The 22,881-nt window shown below is 34.7% G+C and overlaps 2 protein-coding genes, 1 long non-coding RNA gene and 1 other non-coding gene across 5 annotated transcripts; 3 read left to right on the forward strand and 1 right to left on the reverse strand.

Moving 5' to 3' along the window:
• Positions 1-8,636: 8,636 nt before the first annotated feature.
• On the forward strand, positions 8,637-9,302 carry LOC108194652 (putative F-box protein At5g55150). The gene has a single exon (XM_017361606.1). It carries the CDS (start codon positions 8,637-8,639, stop codon positions 9,300-9,302), a length of 666 nt encoding a protein of 221 aa, XP_017217095.1.
• A 1,402-nt stretch (positions 9,303-10,704) lies between these two features.
• LOC108195252 (uncharacterized) lies at positions 10,705-13,340 on the forward strand. Its single transcript, XR_001801469.2, has 2 exons — positions 10,705-11,217; positions 13,070-13,340. It is a non-coding gene; the product is annotated as an uncharacterized LOC108195252 (long non-coding RNA).
• TRNAA-AGC (transfer RNA alanine (anticodon AGC)) lies at positions 11,506-11,578 on the forward strand. Its single transcript has one exon. It is a non-coding gene; the product is annotated as a tRNA-Ala (tRNA).
• Positions 13,341-14,958: 1,618 nt separating the features above from the next.
• Positions 14,959-21,689, reverse strand: LOC108196250 (DEAD-box ATP-dependent RNA helicase 11). Of its 2 annotated transcripts, none has more exons than XM_017363450.2 (7): positions 21,517-21,689; positions 20,448-21,192; positions 20,027-20,110; positions 17,986-18,228; positions 17,531-17,698; positions 16,421-16,534; positions 14,959-15,829 (listed from the first exon to the last, which is right to left on the reverse strand). In XM_017363450.2, the coding sequence occupies exons 2-7, from the start codon at positions 21,147-21,149 to the stop codon at positions 15,329-15,331; spliced, it is 1,812 nt and encodes a 603-aa protein (XP_017218939.1). In that variant the 5' UTR covers positions 21,150-21,192; positions 21,517-21,689; the 3' UTR covers positions 14,959-15,328. The 2 variants fall into 2 exon arrangements, with proteins under 2 accessions (XP_017218939.1, XP_017218938.1); XM_017363449.2 differs by having other exon boundaries at positions 20,448-21,254.
• Between the last annotated feature and the right edge of the window lie 1,192 nt (positions 21,690-22,881).

Genomic DNA, 22,881 nt, shown 5'->3' on the forward strand with positions numbered 1-22,881 from the left:
CTATTATATTAGGCGTTTAACTTTTTAGTAGGAGGTTTAACAACATATCTAGAATTGTTATTTCTCAAATTTTCTTTTTCTGAATAAAAATATAACATTATATTTTTATTCAGAACAAATTATAAAAATATTAATTTTTTACTATATGAACGTCAAACGAGTGGATTGATTACAATTCTCACAGCTGCAGGTTCAACACTTGAACTATTTTTCACATTCAGGTTTTCTCACAACTAATTTGAACAAGTTCAACTGATGCTACTAACTTGGTTATATATTCCAAGTTTACAAAGTTTAACTAAAATACAAAATTTGCACTCTAAACTAAACTATGATGCACATCTTTGTCTTATGCATGTCTTCTGTGATGTCTTCATTTTTGACCATCTTCTTGATTTGATCCAGATTGCACTGCATGAGATAAGAATGTTTCTGGTTCTTCTTTATTGTCCTAATCAGGCTTCCATGTCTATTTTAGTGTAATTCGATCCATGTGACTTGTCAGAATAAAGCTCTAGTCACTTTCAATGGCTGTTTGCTTCATTCGTTGAAAGTGTCTTCATCCATCGAACGAATTACAGACTTTATCGATTGAACACTGTTCCAGTCTCATCAGTTGAAGGTTTAGTCTTCATCAGTTGAATGCTTTGTCTTCATCAGTTGAAACTTAGTGCATTCTTCATCAGTTGAATTACTACAACTTATCAGTTGAATATCCTTCACTTAGACAAAATTACATGGCATTGGATATTTACAATTAACCATCCTATTCTATCCATCCGTTGATAATTCCCAAGATAAGCACCATAACAATTACAACTGATAAACTTGATAAAGATTCTAATTTAAACATATTACAAGGTGTTTATGTTATCATCAAAATTATTGATTCCTAACATTCTGGCTAAAGGAATTGGTTCAGTGTGAAGAATGGTATATTAGAGTGACGGTTTTTTATACATGTTTATGATATATCATCTAGATTTCTTACAAAAAACTCTCTAGCGTTGAAGAAGTTATACATCATGGTTTCAAGTTGGCTTTCTTTAATCTCTGATTATGATCATATTAAATATATTTGTCTAGGCAATATAATCAATCTTATTTAGGATCGGTGAGGGTTTGTAGTTTTGAGAGTCGACTTCCAAAACTAGGGTTCCAACTACCACCTCTCTGCTTTCCAACCTTCATTCCCTCATTAAGTAAGCCTAGACCTAGCAATATAGGTCCAGAAGCATATATCCAGTCCAAACCAAACTAATTTTTAAAATTTGGCCCAACAAAAAATCACATATTTTATTTGGATTTTGTTGCTTTCGAATCACTTTTTTATCCAAAATATGGACCAAATATATGATATCCATATATAAAAAAAAATGACTTCAAGTCCTCTCTCTTGCTCTTCTTTGACCTCTATTCCCAGATCTACTGCATCTTCAAGGTGCTCAAGCAGGTTCACCCTAACATCGGTCTTTCAAAAATTTCAGGTGGATTGTTATGTCCACCTGAGAATTTTTATATTAAGAACCTCCCAAGGCAAAACTACTTGGCTGCTTGCAAAGAAATTGAAGAGCTAAAGGTTAGAGCATCTCCAGTAGTGTCCCAAGTAGGTTCCTTAAATACATGATAAACAATTCAAATTCTAGAAAATGGGGATCATATATTGATTGACAACTCCAACAATAATCCCTATTTTTGTTCCCTTACTCCCTCCGTCCCTTTTTAGTTGTCACATTTCTATTTTTTTGTCAAATTGACTAATTTTTGAACAAAAGATTATAAGTCACACTTTCATTATTATAAAAAACTGAAAATTACATCTTAAAGTGGATTAAAAGTTATTTCCAGTGGCATTTTTTTTTATTTTTTCACTTGATAAAATATTAATAAATTTCAGTCAAACTTTGGTCATTTGACCGGCACAAACCCAAAGGTGACAACTAAAAAAGGACGGAGGGAGTATTATTATAGTATTATATTCAATTTTTTTTAACAAAAAGCTAATAAGAAAAATATGGGAACGAGTGTCCAAAAAGTGATAGTTGAATATTTAATCATTAAAAAACAAATGAGGAATGAGTTAGGGATTACCTAATTATGAGGAATGAAAAGTGGTTCCTAAAATTTAGGGAATGAGTAGGGACTCTGCTTGAGTGAATTTTTGTCTATATTCCTTAAAATTTTAGCTTTGGACATGGTATAGCTAATCTGCTCGAGATGCTCTTACAAATCTTACTTGCTAATTCTAATGCTTTGCTCTTCATTTCTTGGTGTATTTGATACAATGAAATATAAAATTACATTGTGTATATATACTAATATAATTATACAAACTAGAAAAGACTGAGCTAGTCTTCGAAAAGTATACACCTACTCTTTTTCTAACAAATACAAATATAGAATTTCCTGGACTTGATAGAACTTTTGCCGGCTGAAATTCTTGTTACTTTGCTTGAAATGGTAGGCTTCGAGGTTCTCAATATTTGACTAAACCTTTTATAGTTTAGCTTCCAAAACTGGTGCAACACCTTTCACATAAACCCATGTAACTTTTGTCCTTTACTTGACCTATAACTGTCAACTGATAGCTATCAACTGCTAGCAAGAATGTAGTTGTCGATAGCATCTTTAAGTGTATCAATTGATAGCTTTTGCTAGTAGCCGTTGATGGATTGATACAACAATTGATGATGCTTTTATTCATCCGTTGATGCTTCTGATTAGCCGTTGATTCTTCACTTCACTTGTATAGATTTCATGACTTAAAATATTTACAATTTGTCATCCTAACTATACATCCATTGATGGAACAATTGCTATATCAGAGCAACTCCAGTGCAATGCTATACTTGGTTCTATTGCTATATTATAGCATCAAAAGTAAAAAAACTCAACTCCAAAGGGGTGCTATATTTGGATGCATCCATGCTTAGATGCATCCTTGGTTCTATATTTGAAACCAAGGATGGATCCATCCATGTTGCCACATCATCAATAACTAGAAATTGGAAACTAGTTAATGAGTTAGGTAAAAGTTAATGAGTTGGTTCTATATAAAAGTTAGGTAAAAGTTGATGAGTTGGTTAAATTTGAAACTAGTTATAGAACTTAGCATTGGAGTGCAAGTTTTATTTTAGCACCAAAAAACACTTTTTGGTGCTATATTATAGCAATAGCAATAGATATATAGCATCTAGCATTGGACTTGCTCTCAGTTGATCACTATAAAATCTATCAACTGCTAAGATACTACAGTTTTGTTATAACACTTCATCATCCATTGATGGGTACCCTGATCAATGAATACTACAATTAAGTATGTCATCCATTGATCAGCTACATGAAAATGACTAAGAAAATAATTAAAGTACTTTTGCATCATCAAGCATAACTAGGGCTGTAATTCGAGCCGAGTCGGGTGAGTTTCGAGCCGAGCCTAATTCGAGCCGAGCCGAGCCGGCTCGATTAACTAATCGAGCCTAAATCTTTGCCCGAACTCGACTCGGTTAATTTCACGAGTCGAGTCGAGCCGGCTCGTTTAGCTAAACGAGCCGGTTTTATCGAGCCGAGCGAGCCAGCTCGTATAATTTTACACTTAATCGAGCCCAAACCTCTACCCGAACTCGGCTCGTTTAATTTCACGAGTCGAGCCGAGCCGGCTCGTTTAATTAAACGAGCCGAAACCTTTACCCGAACTCGACTCGTTTAACGAGTCGAGCCGAGTCGAGCCCACTTAAACGAGTTCGAGCCGGGCGAGCTCGCGAGCCGCCCGACTCGAATTACAGCCCTAAGCATAACATATTCCTAACACGTTTTGCTTGATTTTTAAAAATTGAAAGGAGCCTAACGTTGAACGATATAGTGTTTCTCTTAAATTTTAAATATACTTGTAACACGGAACGATGCAGTATTTTGTCCATAAAACCAAAACGATGGGAGATGTGTGGTTAATAAATGGTATTTAGGGTCATATTTCAGGTGCTTGATATTTGAGGCAACATTACTTTAAATTGTGGTATCTAGGGTCAACACTACTATATTTTGCTCTAATATATATTTTTTATACATGTTCATGATATATCATCTAGATTCTTTAAGAACTCTCTAGCGTTGAAGATGTTTTGCATCATGCTCTCAGCTTGGCTTTCCTTAGTCTCTACCTACGATCTAAATATTAAATACATCTTTCCAAGCAGCACAATCAAACTTATTTAAGTACAGTTTGGGGATTGCTTACATGGAATCCTCGTTTTTTTTTCAAATAAAATGATATTAAATTACATTTGTCTAGGCAAGATAATCAAACTTATTTAAGTACGGTTTGAGAATTGCTTACATGAGATCTTCATTTTTTTTCTTTTAAACAAAAAAAAATTGAATGTCAAGTAGGGTTCTTTTGATTAATGACTTTACAGAAAATATATCACAAATTCTAACACAAATGACTTGGATATCACAACTAAATATAATAGTCCAAAATATTAAAACGACGTCTTGTCTAATCAACGATGAAAACTAGGACCGTCAAACAGATAATTCAGATACGGATATGCCTATATCCATATCTGTATCCGTAATTATCGGATCCGGATACGGATAATATCCGCTTTACTTCGGATACTGATAATATCCGTTTTTTCTCGAATACAAATGCGGATATTTCAGACGGATGTCAGATTTCGTTGATTACCATACTGTTTTAACGATGATTAAGCTTAAATAATATTTTTATATTTGTGTAAAGTATTGTATAATTATATAAAATTTGTATAAATGTATTATTGAATGCATATACCCACACTACAAGCTAATAGAATAAAATTTTTATTATATATTATATAATTTAAATATTATATATATATATATATATATATATCTAATTTCGGATTCAAATATCACGGATTTAGATATGAATAATATCCGCTTTATTTCGGATAGAGATAATATCCGCTTTTTCTCGGATACAAATGCGAATTTTTCAGACGGATATCAGATTTTTTGAATTTTTTTAACAGGTCTAATGAAAACGCAACATAGTACAACATTTTAAGAATAAAACGTTAAACGATATAGCTTTTTGCTTGATTTTGAAAAAGGTAAAAGGAGTCTAATGTTGAACGGTGTATTGTCTCTTTTGAATTTTAAATATATACTTGTAATATTGAACGATGCAGTATTTTGTACATAAAACTAAAATGTTGGGCAATGCGTATTCCTAACTAATTAAATACCGATGCATTGATGTCCTAAAAAAATACATTGATTAAGCTTCTAAATCTTAGCCACCTTGAGCTAATCACCTGTAAATACTAAGTTGACTCCCCCCTTGTTCACTATAATTGAGTGTCACAGTACAACATTTATACATACTTGCAGAACAATGGACGGGGAGCAAAATGAGTTTTACTGCTACCACTGCAAACAGTCTTTCGACACACCTAAGGCAATCCAGAGGCATAATAACGTCAAACACCGAGAGATGAAAGGAAGACAGTCTTCAACCTGTGGAACTTGCGGAACTCTATTCCGTAGTGAACCAGTGAAGATCGAGCATGTTGAAGCCATGCATTAACCATTTCAGCCCGTGATAGACCTCCTGATACAAAAACAGAGGAAATTCAAACTACAAATGTTGATTTTGTTGTAGAATTTTTAACTGCTATGACTTTGTTTTGTTAGTTGTTATTTCACAGTCATATAAATCAACACTACAAGTGTTTCTTCCCATGCCCACTTGACATACTGAGTCTTACCACCATAAAGCTTGCAAATTATTCACTAAAGCAAGAAGAAGCCTGATACCTTATTGTTTGGCTTCAGTTATGACATGGTCCAATGCTTGCCATTAATTAGCCATTAGATGAAAGTTCAGTTATATAATTTGAACATGAAAGTATTTATAATTCAAGGGACAATATAATGAACAATCCATAAACATAACCCCTACATGCCAACACATATATGAGGTTGAGACTTCTGAGAACAACAACATGGGTCAAATTTCTGAACTCTTGGAGAAGAGAATAATAGAACACAAGGGAGTGTTTGAGAAGTTGAGTGTGCATGCAACTTTTTAGAAATTTCCTTTTATCATATCTATCCCGCACATCCCATATTTGGCTAGAAAGTCCGCATCTCAATAAACTCTCGTCCCAAATGTTTGAAGACAATTCTATCCAGCGTTGGGCTTTTATCTGTAGTGAGGCTCGTTGCTCCCAAACCTTTTTTTGCTGGATCTCACTTATGACCATTTTCGCTTATGTTCATATAAAGATTCACTTATGTGCGGCTGTGTGTGTTGTTAACCCTAATGACTCTATAATATTGTATTTATAGAGACGCTGGAAGGTTCTGGAAAACTTGTGTGCCACTCTTCGTAATTAACTAAACGTGTTAATTAATTCACGCGGTTACAAATTAAATTCATAATAAAAAACGAATTAATTTAAACCAAGTCTTCGGGCCCAGATTTCGTGTCTGCAGGTCGCACACGCGGAAAAGCCCTAGTCTTACGAACCCACAAATTTTGCCTCGAAATTTCATGATTTGCACCCCCCCCCCTACTATATAAAGGCAAAAAGGGCTCATATCCTTTTCAATGTGGGATATCGGATCTAAACAAAATTTTCCACTTCTAAGAGACCAATTTTGGATGCTTATATCTCATTCATCTCTTAATCATTTTGAGTGATTCAAAGTGCCTCGGAAAGATCTCTCGGAGGAGAACACATTCCAATGCTCACTCAAACAATGTGACTCAAAATCGACGCAGCAATGTGGGGCTTAAACCCGCATTTTTCCAACATTATGCTACCCAGAAAACAAGAATATTTGAAAATTAATATCAAATTGTGTACCTTGAAGATCAAATGGAAGAAACATATCTGCGGGTGTGCATAATTCTCCCCTGCAGCATGTGCACCGATGTATTAAAAGACTCTGTGTGTTTGTGTTTGTGTTTGTGTTTGTGTTTGTGTTTGTGTGCGAGAGAGAGAGAGGGGGGGGGGGTTGGCAATTATTAAAACATGCTCGAATTCCTTTAAACATTCATGAGCAAGTGATACAGTACAAACCGCCAATTGCAAGTTCAATGTCATGAGCAAAAAGAGCAAAAAATTGTCAAAAAGATTCAAAAGCTGGAGAACGGTACAGGCCGCCAATCGACTTATTCAAAGAGGAAGACTGGTTTAAATACCAAAATTCTCAAAGCAAGTAATACAGTACAAATTACATATACAAATTATTCTCCAACTATGAGTTATAAGAGCATCTCCAGCAGAGTCCTAACATGTTCTTTAAATATATAGTAAAATGTGCATTTTTTTAAGGGATTACTACAATTTATTGAATGACAACTCCAACAACATTCCCTATTTGTATTCCCTATTATTATTATAACATTATATTCAACTTGTAAGTAGGAGAGAGAAAGAAAAAAATGAGAAAGAAGAAAGAAGTGAATATTTTATTCTTCAAAATAGTTTGAGGAATGGTTCCACAATTCTTAAAAATGAGGAATGAAGTGGACATCCTAACCTTTCAAGGAATTGCTAAGACTCTGCTGGAGTTATGTTTTATGTCATATTTCCTTATTATAATAACTTTAGATATCATATAGCTAAGCTGGTAGAGATGCTCTAAATTGTTAACCAGCAAATACATCACGGGCTTAAATACTAAAATTGACTTCAACAACCGGATCTAAACCAGATATGAGTTATAAGTTGTTGCCCGACATTTTAATTTAACGAGGGAATGAATGTATGCTGCCTGTTTTAAAAAGAATGAGTTGATTATTATTTGACCCAAATGGAATGGACTCAGGATTGCTCATTCCATTCAACTGGCCCATTCAATTAACCAAACAACACAATTTTTTCATTCAGCCCGGAATGGTCATTCCATCCAGCCCAAAATCATTCTATTCTGAAGTGAACAGACCTAGGATGTGTTTTATATGTTGAATTCTATAATGGGTGATGAAGCAAATTGGGACAAGCTGCCTTGTGAGTTACTCATAGTTATAGTACAAAAGTTAAGGTTGTGCCAGGATTTAGAGAGATTTTCAGCTGTATCAAAATACTGGAAATCAGTTGTTTCTGGACTGAGCCAAGATGAGAAGCCATTGTTGCCTCCCGAGTCTCCGCATCTTTTTCTTGCTGAACAAGTAGCTGAAGGTGCGTTACTCAGTTGTGATTTCAATAACGATGAGAACGAGGATGTTGATTATGATGTGGAGGAGGAGTTGGATGAGGACTATGATGAAGCCTGTTATCAGGAATATCTAGCATATGATTACGGAAAGCACTCAGTTTGTAATACTCGTGGTTTATACAGTCTGTCGACAAGAAAAACATATTACATTGACCTACCAGAGGCTTCTGGAAGACTGATTTTAGGAACCAGGATGGCTGCTTACACTAGGGAGAGACTTGCAAATCAATCTATTGCATCCTTTTTCAAGGCAGCAAATTCCACTTCCTCCACTGAATACCTTTCCGGAAAGCAAGATAATGACCGTCTCACCTGTAGAACCATCTATGCTTGCAAATGCATTTGACATACTCATTCGTAAAGTTGCCATGTCTTCTGAACCACGGCCGAAGAAAAACGCAGCAACACCTAATCCAATAATAATGGTCATCTACGGTGAGTGCAGTTTTTTGGGCTATGCTAGACTGGGAGAAAAATCGTGGACTAATGTAAACATATCTTCTAGGCGCTTTTATGATATTGCTTTTTACCAAGGAAAGTTTTATGCAATTGATTGTCACGGGGATGTATTTGTGTGTGATATTGATGATGACGGTAGAGCAGAACAGATTAAGGGAACAAAGATTGCATCGTGTCCACCTAAACGAGAATCTGGTGATTTTGACATGAAGTACTTGGTTGAATCAGATTCTGGACTTTGGCTAGTTGAGCGCTTTCTTAAAACTAGGTATGTAAAACCACCTAATCACACAAGAAGAATCTTCAAGTATTGTACAACCCATTTCTTAGTATCAAAGTTAGAACTGAATTATTCTGGTGATTGTGTTGAAACTCCATGTCGTTGCATTCCCCAAAAAAGCTTGGGCGACGAGGCGTTTTTCATTGGAAGTGCTTCATCTGTATCATTACAATCTTCAGAATACATAAGGCCCAACTCCATCTATTTTACAGATAATGTTTCAGAACTATTTAATCACTCGGGAGGAGGCCACGATATGGGAATTTTTAGCATGGAGACTGGCACTATAGAACCACATTTTCAAGGAAAATCTCTACATCCCATATCTCCTCCACTCTGGTATATTTGAAATTGTCCAAATGGCGTCATTAGCTTAAGTTTATTCTGAACTTACAAGTCAAATTACTTTTACGTAATAACCTTGTATTGAATATTCAGTGAGGTAGTTGAATTATAGAATTAAGGGTTTTCTTCTAGTATGAATAGCATGTTTTTGTGAGAAATTAGGTTTTAGTTGTTAAAATTTCTCTATTCAGTTGAATTATACTTGAACTTTAAGTGGTAGTATCTTATAGAAGTATGTCATCTTTCATTATCTTTTAGATCTCTATACATTTACAAGCTTTGTACTTTCTTAAAGTTTAACCAGAGCTACTTTTCAATGACATTAACTTTTGGTGCCATAGAAATGTGGTATTCTAACAAATTTGAAGCATGTTCTAGTAGAATAGTGCTGGTGTTATTTGTTTATGTTTGGTACAACAATGTGTGCTACCAATGTGCATGTCTTTTATCAATTTCAAACAATCTTCTAATTCTCACTATGTAGGAAGTGCCTTATTTGAGCAAGCTGTCTATTCTAGTAGAATATAATTCTATCGTCTAGTAAAAATAGTGTGTATGATTAAAAAGCCGAAACGACATAAAGACAGCCTTATGAATTTGTGAAAAAATAACAAACGAACTTTGAATTTTAAAGCCAACCTACCAGGTTAGAGATGAAAGGCATCAAGCCAGGATTATTCAGTTTTTTCTTACATCAAAATGATGGGAAATTACCCCTTATGCATGATCAGACTTAAATCATTCCAATTTCCACGTATAACAGAATATTAGTCATGTTGCTTCAGCATAGTGTCATGTCGTTTACTGCCTGCACAGTTGAAGAAGTTCACAAGGGCCCAAGCACAGGTGTATCTGTCATTTTGCAAAATAAGATTTCTTGGAACTCGTCAAAATGATAATGGTGAACTTAAGCATGAGTTCATGATAATTTGTTGTCTTTTATGTGTATCTATGATTTTTCTACAAGCTTTATAAATATCAATTCTCCCATTGCACTGTTCTAGAATAACTAAATAAGATTTTAACTTGCCGTTGTGGTATTTCAGACTTCAATTTCTGACTGCCAAAGCAAACATTTTAGACTACTAGATAGTTTGTTTAGACATTTTAAAAAAAAAAAGATAGTTTGTTTAGAGCTACATAGAGGACAAAAAAATACAATTGCTTTAAAGATTTGAATAAGATATATTAGATTTCAAAAATCGAATCGGTGGCGGACCCTGCAAGATCAATCGGCAATTAATCAGTTAAATCGGGGATTTTTAAAACAGTGTTTAGAAGTCTCCCAATTTTATTCCTATAGATTATTAATATCTCCTTTTCTTTATGAATAAAATCTTATTTATGAAAAATAACGTCAGCGTACACCCCACCTATACAAGATTAGTGATTACGATCTGTCTTTTACTCAACTTTGATCACATAAATTCTCAAAAAGAAAACAAGTCTTTAACCCATGGCCCTCTCCCCAAAACTCCCCTGTTTCTTCATCTTCCTCATCATCTCTCTAACCTCTGCTACCAAAGACATCCATGACCTTCTCCCAGACTACGGGTTCCCTAAAGGGCTGATCCCAAACGCTGTCGTTTCATACACTATATCATCCAACGGTGACTTCTCTGTCATTCTAAGTCACCCATGTTATGTCCAGTTTGATCAGCTTGTTTATTATGACAAGTTAGTCAAAGGCAAGTTGACCTATGGGTCTGTCACTGATGTCTCGGGCATTCAGGCCAAGAAGTTTTTCATATGGGTTAATGTTAATGGGATGACTCTTGATTCTGGTTCCAACATGATTGAGTTTCATGTTGGTGGCTTGTCTCAAAAGTTGCCAGCTGATCAGTTTGTTGATATTCCGGACTGTAAGAATAAGGCTTGTCAACAAAATAATACTGTACTTCATCAAACAATTTGAGCAGGTATGTCTATCATATATTCAAATGTCATACGCAAATTATAATTTGATTCGTAGCATCGTAGTCTAGTGGATACCTCATAATATGTCAGGATATTTGTGAGTATTTGTAGTTTATTGCATTTGACCTAACTCAAAAATTATGCTATGTATGTGTATGTTTTGATTATCTATTGGAGTTGTGATTATTGGATGTTAAATTGGTATTTACTATTTAACTTCTTTGTTTTGAGGACACTTGTGTCTAGCTCAATGGTGTGTTATGTAAGCTGATTTTGTGGGCATTTCATATGGGGATGTAGCTCAGATGGTAGAGCGCTCGCTTAGCATGCGAGAGGTACGGGGATCGATACCCCGCATCTCCATTTTCTTTTTCTTCCAAACCTTTCAGGGGAAAGTTTTTTTCTTCCAAACCTTTTACGGGAAAGTGGTTATATCTTTTTTTACTTTCAAACCTTTTACGAGAAAGTGGTTATATCTAATGTGACATCTCCATTCTTTTTCTTCCAAACCTTTCGGGGGAACGTTGTTTATGTGACCCTTTTAAAGATAAGCATCTCCATTTTTTTTCTTCCAAACCTTTTACGGGAAAGTGGTTATATCTGATGTGACGGTTTTAAAATTTTAAAGATAAGGTCATATCCAATGTATCTAATGTGACAATACTTCAAAAATTTTGAAGGATAAGTATGATGCTTAGTGCTTACCATTTCCAAATTCGTTATATCAAATGTGACCGTACTAAAAAAAAGTAAAGAATATGTAATTAGCTGACCATGTTGTAGCTACTAATAAAAATTTCCTCATATTATGGGAAAGCATTTATATTGAATGCGACCCTGTTCAAAATTTTGAAGAATCAGCAATCAGCTTTCCAATGTGATAGTTACTAAAAGATTCATTTTCAAATCAATGAATTTGATGGATGTAAGCAAATAGGAATTCGTGGTGGTTGTTGAGTGGTAGCAACTTCTAAATTCTGAAGTGCTTAGGACATCTCCAACTGCCTTCAAAGTGCCTTTCTCCTTTCCATTTTATTTTTAGTATTGAATGTTTGCCTCCGAGATGGGAGGCAAGTGAGCATCAGGTTGGAATTCTGAGAGTGGAATTGGTCCTGTAAACCATACCTACAACATCATTTATTGGTGCATAAAAGTTCAGATTAAAAGATTTTGGTTGTTTCCTATTGCAAGGTCGATACTAATGTGTTCCGGACTATTGGATCTGTAAATGTCATGTAGTAGAAAATGTCAAAATGATGTTAATTGTGTTGTAGTAGTGTGATTAGCTGATATTTTGATCAGTGATGGATGGTTAAATGATGCTACATAAAGCTAAGGCGAAATGAACTAGAGCCGCATTATTTTCTCATTCCACATTTTTCTGGCCGCTTGCGCTGTTTGTTGTTCCGTTTAATTGTTCTTCACTCTATGAATGTGTTGCTCAATTATTACCAATTTGAATTTTTCTTATTTTTGACGAAAAACATACCTGTAAACGTCAACTCCATCATTACTGATTGAGGAAGTAGTCTCTCAGTTGGAATTTAAGCTCAAATACCCACTCACAGCTCCATTCTCCCTTTTCTAGTACAAGCTCTGCATAGTAGATGAGTTTATGTTTTGTTTTGTTCTTTTTGTACCCAGGGTATCCTCTATTCGGTTCCAAATGTTGTTCATAGGATGAAACTCGAAAGATTAGTGCTTAGTCTATAAATTTTACAATGAAGTGTGTTGAGCTTTCTTTTTTACAATAAAATGTCTTTGACTGCTAAGCTTCTAGTTAAGTACTCATCTACATTACTACATATATAAAGCAATCTATTAGTAACTGATATTATTTTGATTCTGTGGCAGGTCCAGGCCATATCTACAGCTACCACGGCTCCAAGCCAGATTTGTTCTGAGGCGATGACTTTGCCTAATGCTTATTTTCATATATCTATCATTTAATGAATTGAAAAACTTAAGATTCACCACAATACCACATACTTGTAGGATAAGGATTGTGTGAGGTGGAGATGTACATGTCTTTCTCCATGTCTACATTGTAACATTGTAAATGCCGAAGTCTTGTCTTATATAATGCGTATATGCTGATCTAAAGAATATTTTGAGTTTGGGTGAATTATGTTCTGGAATTCGGATTTACACTCTTTCTCGAGCATAATCATATAGGCTGTGATCATGAAGTTCTAATTCTTGAATTCATAATTCTTTTCTTTAAGATTATATTTGAAACTAAGAAGTAAGAAGTTGCTTCTTTTTGTCAAGTATTATGTTTTATTTAGTTGGGGTGAATGATGAAGGATTAAGATTGTGTTTATTTGGATTGTATTTATTTGGGGTAAATGACTTTTTAAATTAATAAGATTGTGTTTACTTTGATGGAATGGAACGAGAGAATGAGACCGGAAAAAAAAAAATAATGGAAAAACCAGTTTCATGCAGAAAGAAGAACGTTAAAGAAAACGGTGATAAAATAAAACCCTAGTTTTCTTTTTCTCTCTTCTCTCTGGCCGTCTCCCTCTTTTCATCCTCGAAGGGGCTTCCATCGGTTTTCCGGTAGAAAGCCTCAAATCTTTCTGTTTGATTGCTAGTTCTTTGATTGTTCTTGCTTTTTCATTGATTTTCTTAATAAATCTCCCTTTTCGGGGAAAGTTTTATTAGATCTATATCACCGAAACTTTTGATTTTCGTTCTTATTCGTTTCCAGAAGGCTTTTTGGATTTGTGAGTGGATCGATCATCTCCTACGCGTCGTGGTGCAAATCTAATTGTTTTAGTTTGTAGTTGGATTTTCTCTAGTTTGTTTTAATTATAGTTTGATTTCTCTTCATGAGAGTGTGTGATTTTTCTCTCCTTTTGTGAGAGTTGGTTTGGATTCATCAATAAAAACCTTCCGGGAATTGCATTTGTGGTTGATAACTCAAACGGAGTTTTTGGAAAAGATGGTGAACACATAGAGGATCTTTACATGTACCATCGTCAATTTCAACATCGCTTATTTGTCTCATTTTTGGTATGAAGGCAGGCATGTTAATTTTTTTTATGTTTGTTTGACTCGATCATTCTTGTAGATGCCGTATGGCTGTTATTTATTGAATTATCTCTTTTTTTAAAAAAAAAAAGGTGATAAAATATGTGTGAGTGTAAAAAATTTTATGATCAAAATTACAAAGAAAAATAATTTTTTTATAATCAACATTACAAGGAAACATCTGTCAAAAAAAAAAAAACATGACAAGGAAACATGACAAAGAAGTGCATTCCTTTAAAATTGGTTAGATTTCTATTTTAGAAATCACTCCCAGTTTGGAGTACAAAATTATTCAATTATCATGTTCTTCCATCTAATATTTGTTTTTTTTATTTTCATTTATTCTGTTTCATTCACCCCAAACACAAAATTAGGGATAATCTCTTTAGAGATTCTTCGTCTCACTCTTGCATATCAGCTAGACCAAATGGCAGGGTAATATAAATTCGACTTCAAATAAGATCCATGCCAAAAGTTTAAAAAGGCCAAAGGCAACTACTTTGATATCTGCTTTGAGCACATTCTAAAAATTATAACAGTTTAAGATTATCCATCTACCAATTATGTTCCAAGAAGAGTTCACATCATACCTAGAATCTTTATACTTGTCCAAAAAAATATCAACTACACTACTATAAGCTTTGCTGTAATTTGAAGTCCAATTAACCTATTATATGGTCAGAAAAAAAAAAAAAAACAACCATGCCTCAAAGTAAAGGCGCCTCAAACTGCAGTCAATGCGCTATAGTAATCATAGTTTGTTTGCAACAATTGTCAAGGGCCAAAGTTCTTTTAAAACAATAGAAACTATGGAATGTCAAGCTAATGCTACCAACCAATATAACCTAATCTCCCCCCTCCATATTTCACATCCAACCACATTCAAATGTGGGCAGAGACTAACAAGGGTACAGGGTAATAAAAAAACCTACTGACAGTAGTATGTTACACAGCCTACCAGCATTAAACTAACCCCTCTTCCCCCATTTGAGCGAAAACCTTCAGACCTTGTGAGACCGTGAGGGCCTTTAACCAGTTGTGACAATAAAGATGCAGAGGACAAAAAAGTTAATGCAATCAGTCCCAAGCACTTGTCACCCCTGATCCATATGCTCCACCATAACCCCCACTTGGTGCCCCATATCCGCTGCTCATATTACCACCACCACCACCACCATAATAGTCCGCTCCACCCCTGTTATAAGTAGGGTCTCTTCGAAAATCACGACCACCAAAACGGCCTCCCCCACCGCGACGATTCTTACCTCCACTATATACAGCTCGGGCTGCAAAACGAGTAAGCCATGCAGGAACTTCTTGATTTGCTTCTTGCATCAACTCTGACAAAGATCTAGCCATATTGGAATTATTCTCGTTAAAAAATGCAGTAGCAAGACCAGACTTGCCGGCTCGTCCAGTTCGTCCTATACGGTGTACATAATCATCAATATCATTTGGAAGATCAAAATTGACCACGTGTGCAACATGCGGAATGTCAAGGCCCCGTGCTGCAACATCTGTAGCAACCAAGATTGGAGTATGACCACTTTTAAATGATCGCAAGGCTTGTTCTCTTTCCTGCAGAGACAACCTCCAAAACACGATTATTGACCAGTACATATTAATTGCACTTTCTGGAACTTGTATACATAAACATCTTCTCCACATACGCACAAGCACATACATATGATAGACATACACGCCTACTTACTGATACCTAGATGCCTACAGGGGCCGTCTAGCACTAGACAGCCTATTAGTCACTAGGCAAGTGGTCAAACCCGATGTAGTTGATTAGTTATACACCATATTCTAGCCTATATATGCACAACATATACAGTTTCACTGTCAAATATTCAACGCTTGATAATTTACTGCAAAATATAGACAAATCTCAAACAACTTAATATTCACGTTCGGATTAAAGAAAATGGAGCAAGGCTATGACAAAAAGCCCATTCTGGTTTTCCTTGTTAGTATTACATTATGTGAGCATCATTAAGTTACTTCTATATTCATAATGATATAAGAGGACTACTAAGAACAAAGTTGATGACCGCTGTACCTAATAGAGCATTTGAAATAATAGAAATTCATTCGTAGCTAATACAGGCAGTGGCACTATAAAAAAGTATGCAATCAAAACACCAAAAATTTGAGCAAGATTACCATCTGTGATCTATCACCATGGATAGTAGTAGCAGGAAAGCCATTACTACACAGCCAATATTCGAGTGAATCAGCTCCTTTCTTTGTTTCCACAAACACCAACGTGAGAGCTTGCTGAAAGAAGAGGATGAGTAAATCTAATAATCAGTATAAGATATTAGGTTTGCAAAAAAAAGTTCACCGTCTGATAGAAGGAAGAGGAGAAATGAAATGTATTGCATCGTGGGAACAGGAAAACTAATGAAGATCAGGAAATATTATACTATGAGCTTCAGATGTCCAAGCATCTCTACCACAGAATAATGGCTATATATAATGCTACCAGACCTATACATACGGTAGTAATATGCAAGAGTGTGAATGGATGTGAAATTTATAAGTAACTACAAAGAGATCAAAATTAATCAGATCCTCATTCAATATTTAATAACAAGTGTGAGTTTATAATTTAATATATGCAATATTTTAAAATTATAATAAGATGATACTTGTTTCTAATCCAGTTGGTCTACTCTGCCAGAGGATAGTATTACACTAGAAAAGAGCATCCACCAAGATAACAGCCACTGGCTAGTCAGCTTTTAAGCAAATTAATATTTATGATTGATTCTAGTGTGAAACCCTTTGTAGACACCTTGCTTTCTACCATCTGAACAATTAAAACACGACTAAAATGCCTAAACATGAGCACGGTTGGATAGCCCAGCGGTTAAGGGTTTATCTTCTGTTGGCCCAGGTTCTGGGTTCGACTCTAGCTCACCTTGAGAATATCTTAGAACAGATACTCAAATTGTAAGGCTATAAGCCACAATAGTCAAAAAAAAGATGCTTCTAAACATAAGTGTCAACAGATATCTTGTTGGCTTTTTACAAGATACCTAATATCTTAAGTTAATTTTGTTCTAAGTAGGAATCAAACAAGAAGTCTATAATAATAGCTTAAACCCATCAGTCTCTGCAAAATATTGGCTGATAGATTCCAAGAAGCTCCAGAACATATATCACAAAAGAAGTAGAGCATGTGTATACTGCTGAAAATTTAAGTAATCAGTGCCTCAGTCACATTCCATGAGCAAAAGCTCGAAAGACAAAAGGTCAAAAAAAAATTACCTTTCCATGAGTGCCATTTGCCCTCTGTGCATGGAGAAGGTCCATGAGATGGCTTCTTTTATCACTCTCCTGAACATATTCAACTCGTTGCATAATTAAATCGGTACTTGACCCAACTCTTCCAACAGCCAAAAAGATGTAATTAGCTAGAAAATCAGAGGCCAGTCTCTGCAAATCAATAAAGTTGCAAACATATCAAATGCTGATATCATCCTTTTGGAGGCACAAACATGCAAATAGATGAATTAACCAGATAGAACAGAAATGGAGACGGGGTTCTCGACCAATTTCATGTCTCGGACTTAAAAAAAGGACAGCAAAAAACAAAAGACAAAGCCTACAAGTTTGTAAACCTTTTAATAATAAAATCATAATAGAGGATGAAAAGGGCTAGTTATAGTCCATGTTGTATAACATGTAATCAAAGAAAACAATGCCTTTAGAACATTGTGTACCTGTATCTCTTTTGGGAAGGTAGCACTGAACAACATTGTCTGCCTCATACCAGGCGGAGGCATATCCATTTGTTGCACAATTTTCCTAATTTGAGGTTCAAAACCCATGTCCAACATCCTATCTGCCTCATCCAGAGCTAAATATCTAATCATCTGTAATGAGACTCTAGCTCTCTCCAGCAGGTCTACCAACCGTCCAGGAGTTGCCACAAGAATGTCAACACCCCTCTCCAGTTCACGGAGCTAGCCAAATCAAACTTACTTTAGTCGCCATAAAAGGAAATAATTATAATGACAAATTCATAAGAACCTTCCACAATAGCCATATTGCACAGCACATATGACATGAAACAAATAACCTACTATAGTACACTTGCAGGTCATTCATTTGTTAGCATTTATTGTGTGTGTGTGTGTGCGCGTGTGTGTGTGTGTGTGTATCTTGTTATTAAATTAAAGGCTCTTACAAATATAAATGTCCCCAACCCCAATAAACTATATGAAACAGTATGACCTAATCTACCAATTCAGTGACTCAAGCTAAAAGTCTAAGACTAATACATGTATAAAAGGGAGATATTAAATCAATTCTTCCAAATCAGCTATTTAGATCTTACAAGCATGTAGATAATAGATTGCAGGGACTACGAATAGTTATTGTCGAGTTGGATATCATTGTCCCCTGGACGGACACAGCAGTTTAGTCCAGCAGTTTCGAAATAATGCAGTCGAAGTAAAAATCAAGAAACATTAAATCCAAAGAACAATCCATCTTCACAAAGGAAAAGTTAAGAAACAAAAAATTCTATGTTGATCTAAATATTGCCGATTAATTATCAATTTGGTCATTAAAGTGGAGACGAGATATCACTTTCATCACCAATTTCAACGGGGTATCATCAAAATCACTTTAAATTAATATACATGTCATGTAGCCAACCATTAAAATTTAAACATGAGAAAAATATAAACTGAAATGATTAAAATCCTATGAAAAATCATTAAAATGTATATTATGCATAAATTTTCATCTGTAGGTGGTATCATGCCAAACAAATGAGTTTTATGATGATAAAACTCTTTCTACATTTATTTTGCAAGATTAAAAAATCATTACAAAAATACAAAACTATTTATTATAATATGAAATATTATCCGAGAAATTAGAATTTAAAAATATTTGGTTGACTATGGTAGCATGTAAAATAAATGTGTGAAACTCTAAAAATGACATTTAACACTCATCTAATACATATTTAAACCTAGTCACATAATAATCACATTGACTTGAGTGAACTATATCAGATCGGTGAAAGAAATGATAACGTGTCGAGATATTTAACCCCTTTAAAAAAACACTAGATCACCGATTTATCTGTCCCAACTCTTTCCGATTTTCAAATATAAAAATACATTTTCCCAACTCAATTTCATAGTTGACTCTGCTTCCTTAACTGTGATTATTCACATATCACTAATGATAGTATATTCAACCGTGTATCAATAGTGACTTTAAGATAACCATGTACTTCCCTATGAACTATTTACATTAGTAAGTTACTTGCATAATATATACGGAAACACTTTGCACTCCTAAAAGAAAAGGTGAGCAAAGTATAAAATCAATTCGCCATACGCACTCTTCTCAAAATTCATTTTGGCTATTTGATTCGGAGCAAATATAACAAGGGTAGAACATTTCTAATGATACATAAAATGAAAATGTCACTATCATAATCTACTTGTTGACTGTTTACCCTGTTAATTCAAACTATTAAAAACATAAAAAAATACGGCACTTTAATAACACGCATAGTGATATGAACATAGTATTGCCCTGTTTTAGTATTACAGTACTCAATTGTCTTCAAATCTTAACACCGCTTGGTTCTGTTTACATTTTTACACAGTAATAAAAATAAACAGAACTTTAACATTTGAAATGATCTCAGAGGCTCAAACCAAAACATCCAATACCTATAGCCGGTTAATATTTAGGGTGTACATACATGATACAACATAGATAATTAAAATATGCTACCTGTTGGTTAATAGGTGCACCTCCATAAGCAACAACAACTTTGACACCAGTTTGATATGAAAACTTTCTTGCTTCTTCATGAATCTGCGATTAACGTCAATCAAAAAATTAAGTTTCATCGGCGAAGTAGCGACAATACATTTTACTCCCTCCATCCCAAATTAGATGAGCTCGTTGACTTTAGGCACGCACTTTAAAGTCCATTGACCGCATAACTACATTACTTATTTTTGAAATTTTATTTTTGCAAATAAAAATTTAAATATGAAAATTTCATTTACAAAAGAAAAATTAGAAAAATAGATTTTGGAACTATACGGTCAATGCACATTAAGTTACATGCCCAAAGTCAACTAACTTATCTAATTTGGGATGGAGGGAGTATCATATAGCAACAAAATGAAGGTAGAGGAAAACCCACTTGGCATGATAGCTCCCTCGTTGGAGACAGGATAAGAGCAAGTGGACAAGCCATTCGCGGCATACGTGGAGCCCTCTGTGCAAACTGGCCGGTCATTATTCCACTAATAATAGGGAAGCAGAATGCAGCCGTCTTGCCAGACCCAGTCTGGGCACAAGCCATCAAATCCCGCCCAGCAAGAGAGATTGGTATGGCATGTCGTTGAACGGGGGTTGGTTTGACATACTTGCACCTCTGAATATTTTTATTAAGTGCATCACCTAAATCAATATCTGCAAAAGTATTCACTGGAGGAGGCACATTATCCCCACTAGTCTCCACCGGAATATCCTCATAAGCATCAAAATTTATTCCTGTATTTTGCTGCTCCCCAACATCCGGCTCGACCTCATCATCATTCCCAAATGGATTAGCTTCACGCTCCCTCCCACGATCCCAGCCACCAATCCTATTATTCCAACCACCTGAACGACCACCACCACCACCACCATACCCTGATCTGCTAAACTCATTCCTCGGTGCAGACCAGCGATTCCCACCTAATGGAACATTTCCACCACTCGGCCCACTCTGCACTGCTGCAGCAGACGAATCAGAGGAAGGTGGCCTATTACGAAGATGCGGAGGAACATATGCAGGTCGGCCTCCACCAGTACCCCCAGCAGCAGCATTTTCAACCGAATCAGCCCAAGAAGTAGGCATTCTCAAAAATCAAACCACCCGAAAAATCTCCTTCTCTAAAATCCTTCAAGCACCAAACAAAACCCCCAAAAATCCCAAATCAATATAAATTTCTCAATTCAACACCTAAAATTTTTCATCATCATCATCAAAAATCAAAACTATAAATCAGCACCCTTTGCAATCAACCAAAAATCAAACTCCCCCAAAACAATAAACAATCATATATACCCACATATATACATACAAACAACAAGAATCACATCAACGAAAAATGCAGCATAAAAATTATCTAAAATCAATGAACACATCAACATATATCAAACATTAATAACAAGATATATATATAGGGAGAGAGATATATATATATAGAGAGAGAGAGACGTACAATGGAGGCGATTTGGAAGAGAGAATGGGGGAATCAGAAACCCTAATTAAGAGGGGATGGTAATGCGATCGGGAAATATCTTTGAATTAAAGTGGACGCTTTCTCTCTCTAGATATATGTATCTTTTTCTCTCACTAGAATGTTGTTAGGAAAGCCAGTAGATTTGGGGAAACATTTTGCGCCTCTTTGTATGTCCCCCTTTATCCTATTTCCTCATCTTACTATTTTCCTTTTTCCTTCCTACCTATTTCTTTTTTATTTTCACACTACTATTTATGTAATATCTATATTTATTCTGATAATTATGTCATGGAATACCTTATCATACTAAATTAGATCAAAGCATCTCCATTGTTCACCTACAAAGAAACTCAAAATTTACTAAATTAAAAATGTAAGATATTGTATAAAATTTGTTAAATAAGATTTCATTTCGATGGTAGTGATTAAATTGATTTGTTATATTTTTTTATATTTTTGTCATAAAACTTTCACATCAATGAATTGCATCAAAATGCAATACTGAAAGAAAAGGTCTCATTCTTACAAGAAAGACTTTCATCTAGTTAAAAGGTATACAAAGATTTATCACTAAATTAGATTTTTAATAAACATCGATATTTGAAAAGAGAACACTCGAAAAAACCCGTAAAGTTAGCGAATCTAAGAAAGGAAATGAGAATATTCATTCAAAAAAATATACCTTATGATTGAAAGTCATGTAGAGTTGGTCTCAAAAGTTGTTTCATTATGACTTTAATGATTGATAAGAAAACTGGGCTAAAAGGTACAAGATCCGCGAAAGGAATGGATGAATGAGAGAAATATAAAACGGAGGTGAAAAAGAAATAACCAAACACAAAGACCATTCTTACTGTTAGTAGGGTTGGAAAATGATCCGGCTGATGCCCTTTTGCTACGAGTATCAGATCAAATTATTTTTAGCATGTTCAAATTTGGCTTCGGGATTATTTCATTAAGATATAAACCGATCCCGGGTATTTGAAATCCGGATTTGAACTGAATATGATTCAATATTGTATTTTCTATTTTTTAATCAGGTAGTTTATGATCCATCGAATATGAGCCGTATGATCCACTAACATTAAATGTCATTATTTATTCAAATTATTCAAATAATTATAATTTAGTTTAAATAAAATATAATAATTTAAAATTAAAATTGAAAATTATATGTAGGTATATATAATTTATTAGATATATATATGAAGATAAACATTATCATAGTGAATAAATCATATTTTATGAAGATTTAAACTTTATGAGGTACAAAAATTTAGAAAATGATGACTTTTACTTATAAATGTAATAAATAAAAAAAATATATAATCTTTATATGTGTTC

This window comes from Daucus carota, chromosome 7 (genome assembly GCF_001625215.2).
Source record: "Daucus carota subsp. sativus chromosome 7, DH1 v3.0, whole genome shotgun sequence".
NCBI lineage: Eukaryota > Viridiplantae > Streptophyta > Magnoliopsida > Apiales > Apiaceae > Daucus > Daucus carota.

Bases quoted from the DNA above. Each gene is read 5' to 3' on its own strand.
- LOC108194652 (XM_017361606.1), top strand. From the start codon at position 8,637: ATGGTCATCTACGGTGAGTGCAGTTTTTTGGGCTATGCTAGACTGGGA.
- LOC108196250 (XM_017363450.2), bottom strand. From the start codon at position 21,149: ATGCCTACTTCTTGGGCTGATTCGGTTGAAAATGCTGCTGCTGGGGGT. The intron at 16,535-17,530 runs GTAATTTTTTTT...CTCTTCTTTCAG, and splicing joins CAAATGGCACTCATGGAAAG to CAAGCTCTCACGTTGGTGTT. The intron at 15,830-16,420 runs GTAATCTTGCTC...TTGTCTCTGCAG, and splicing joins ATGGTGATAGATCACAGATG to GAAAGAGAACAAGCCTTGCG.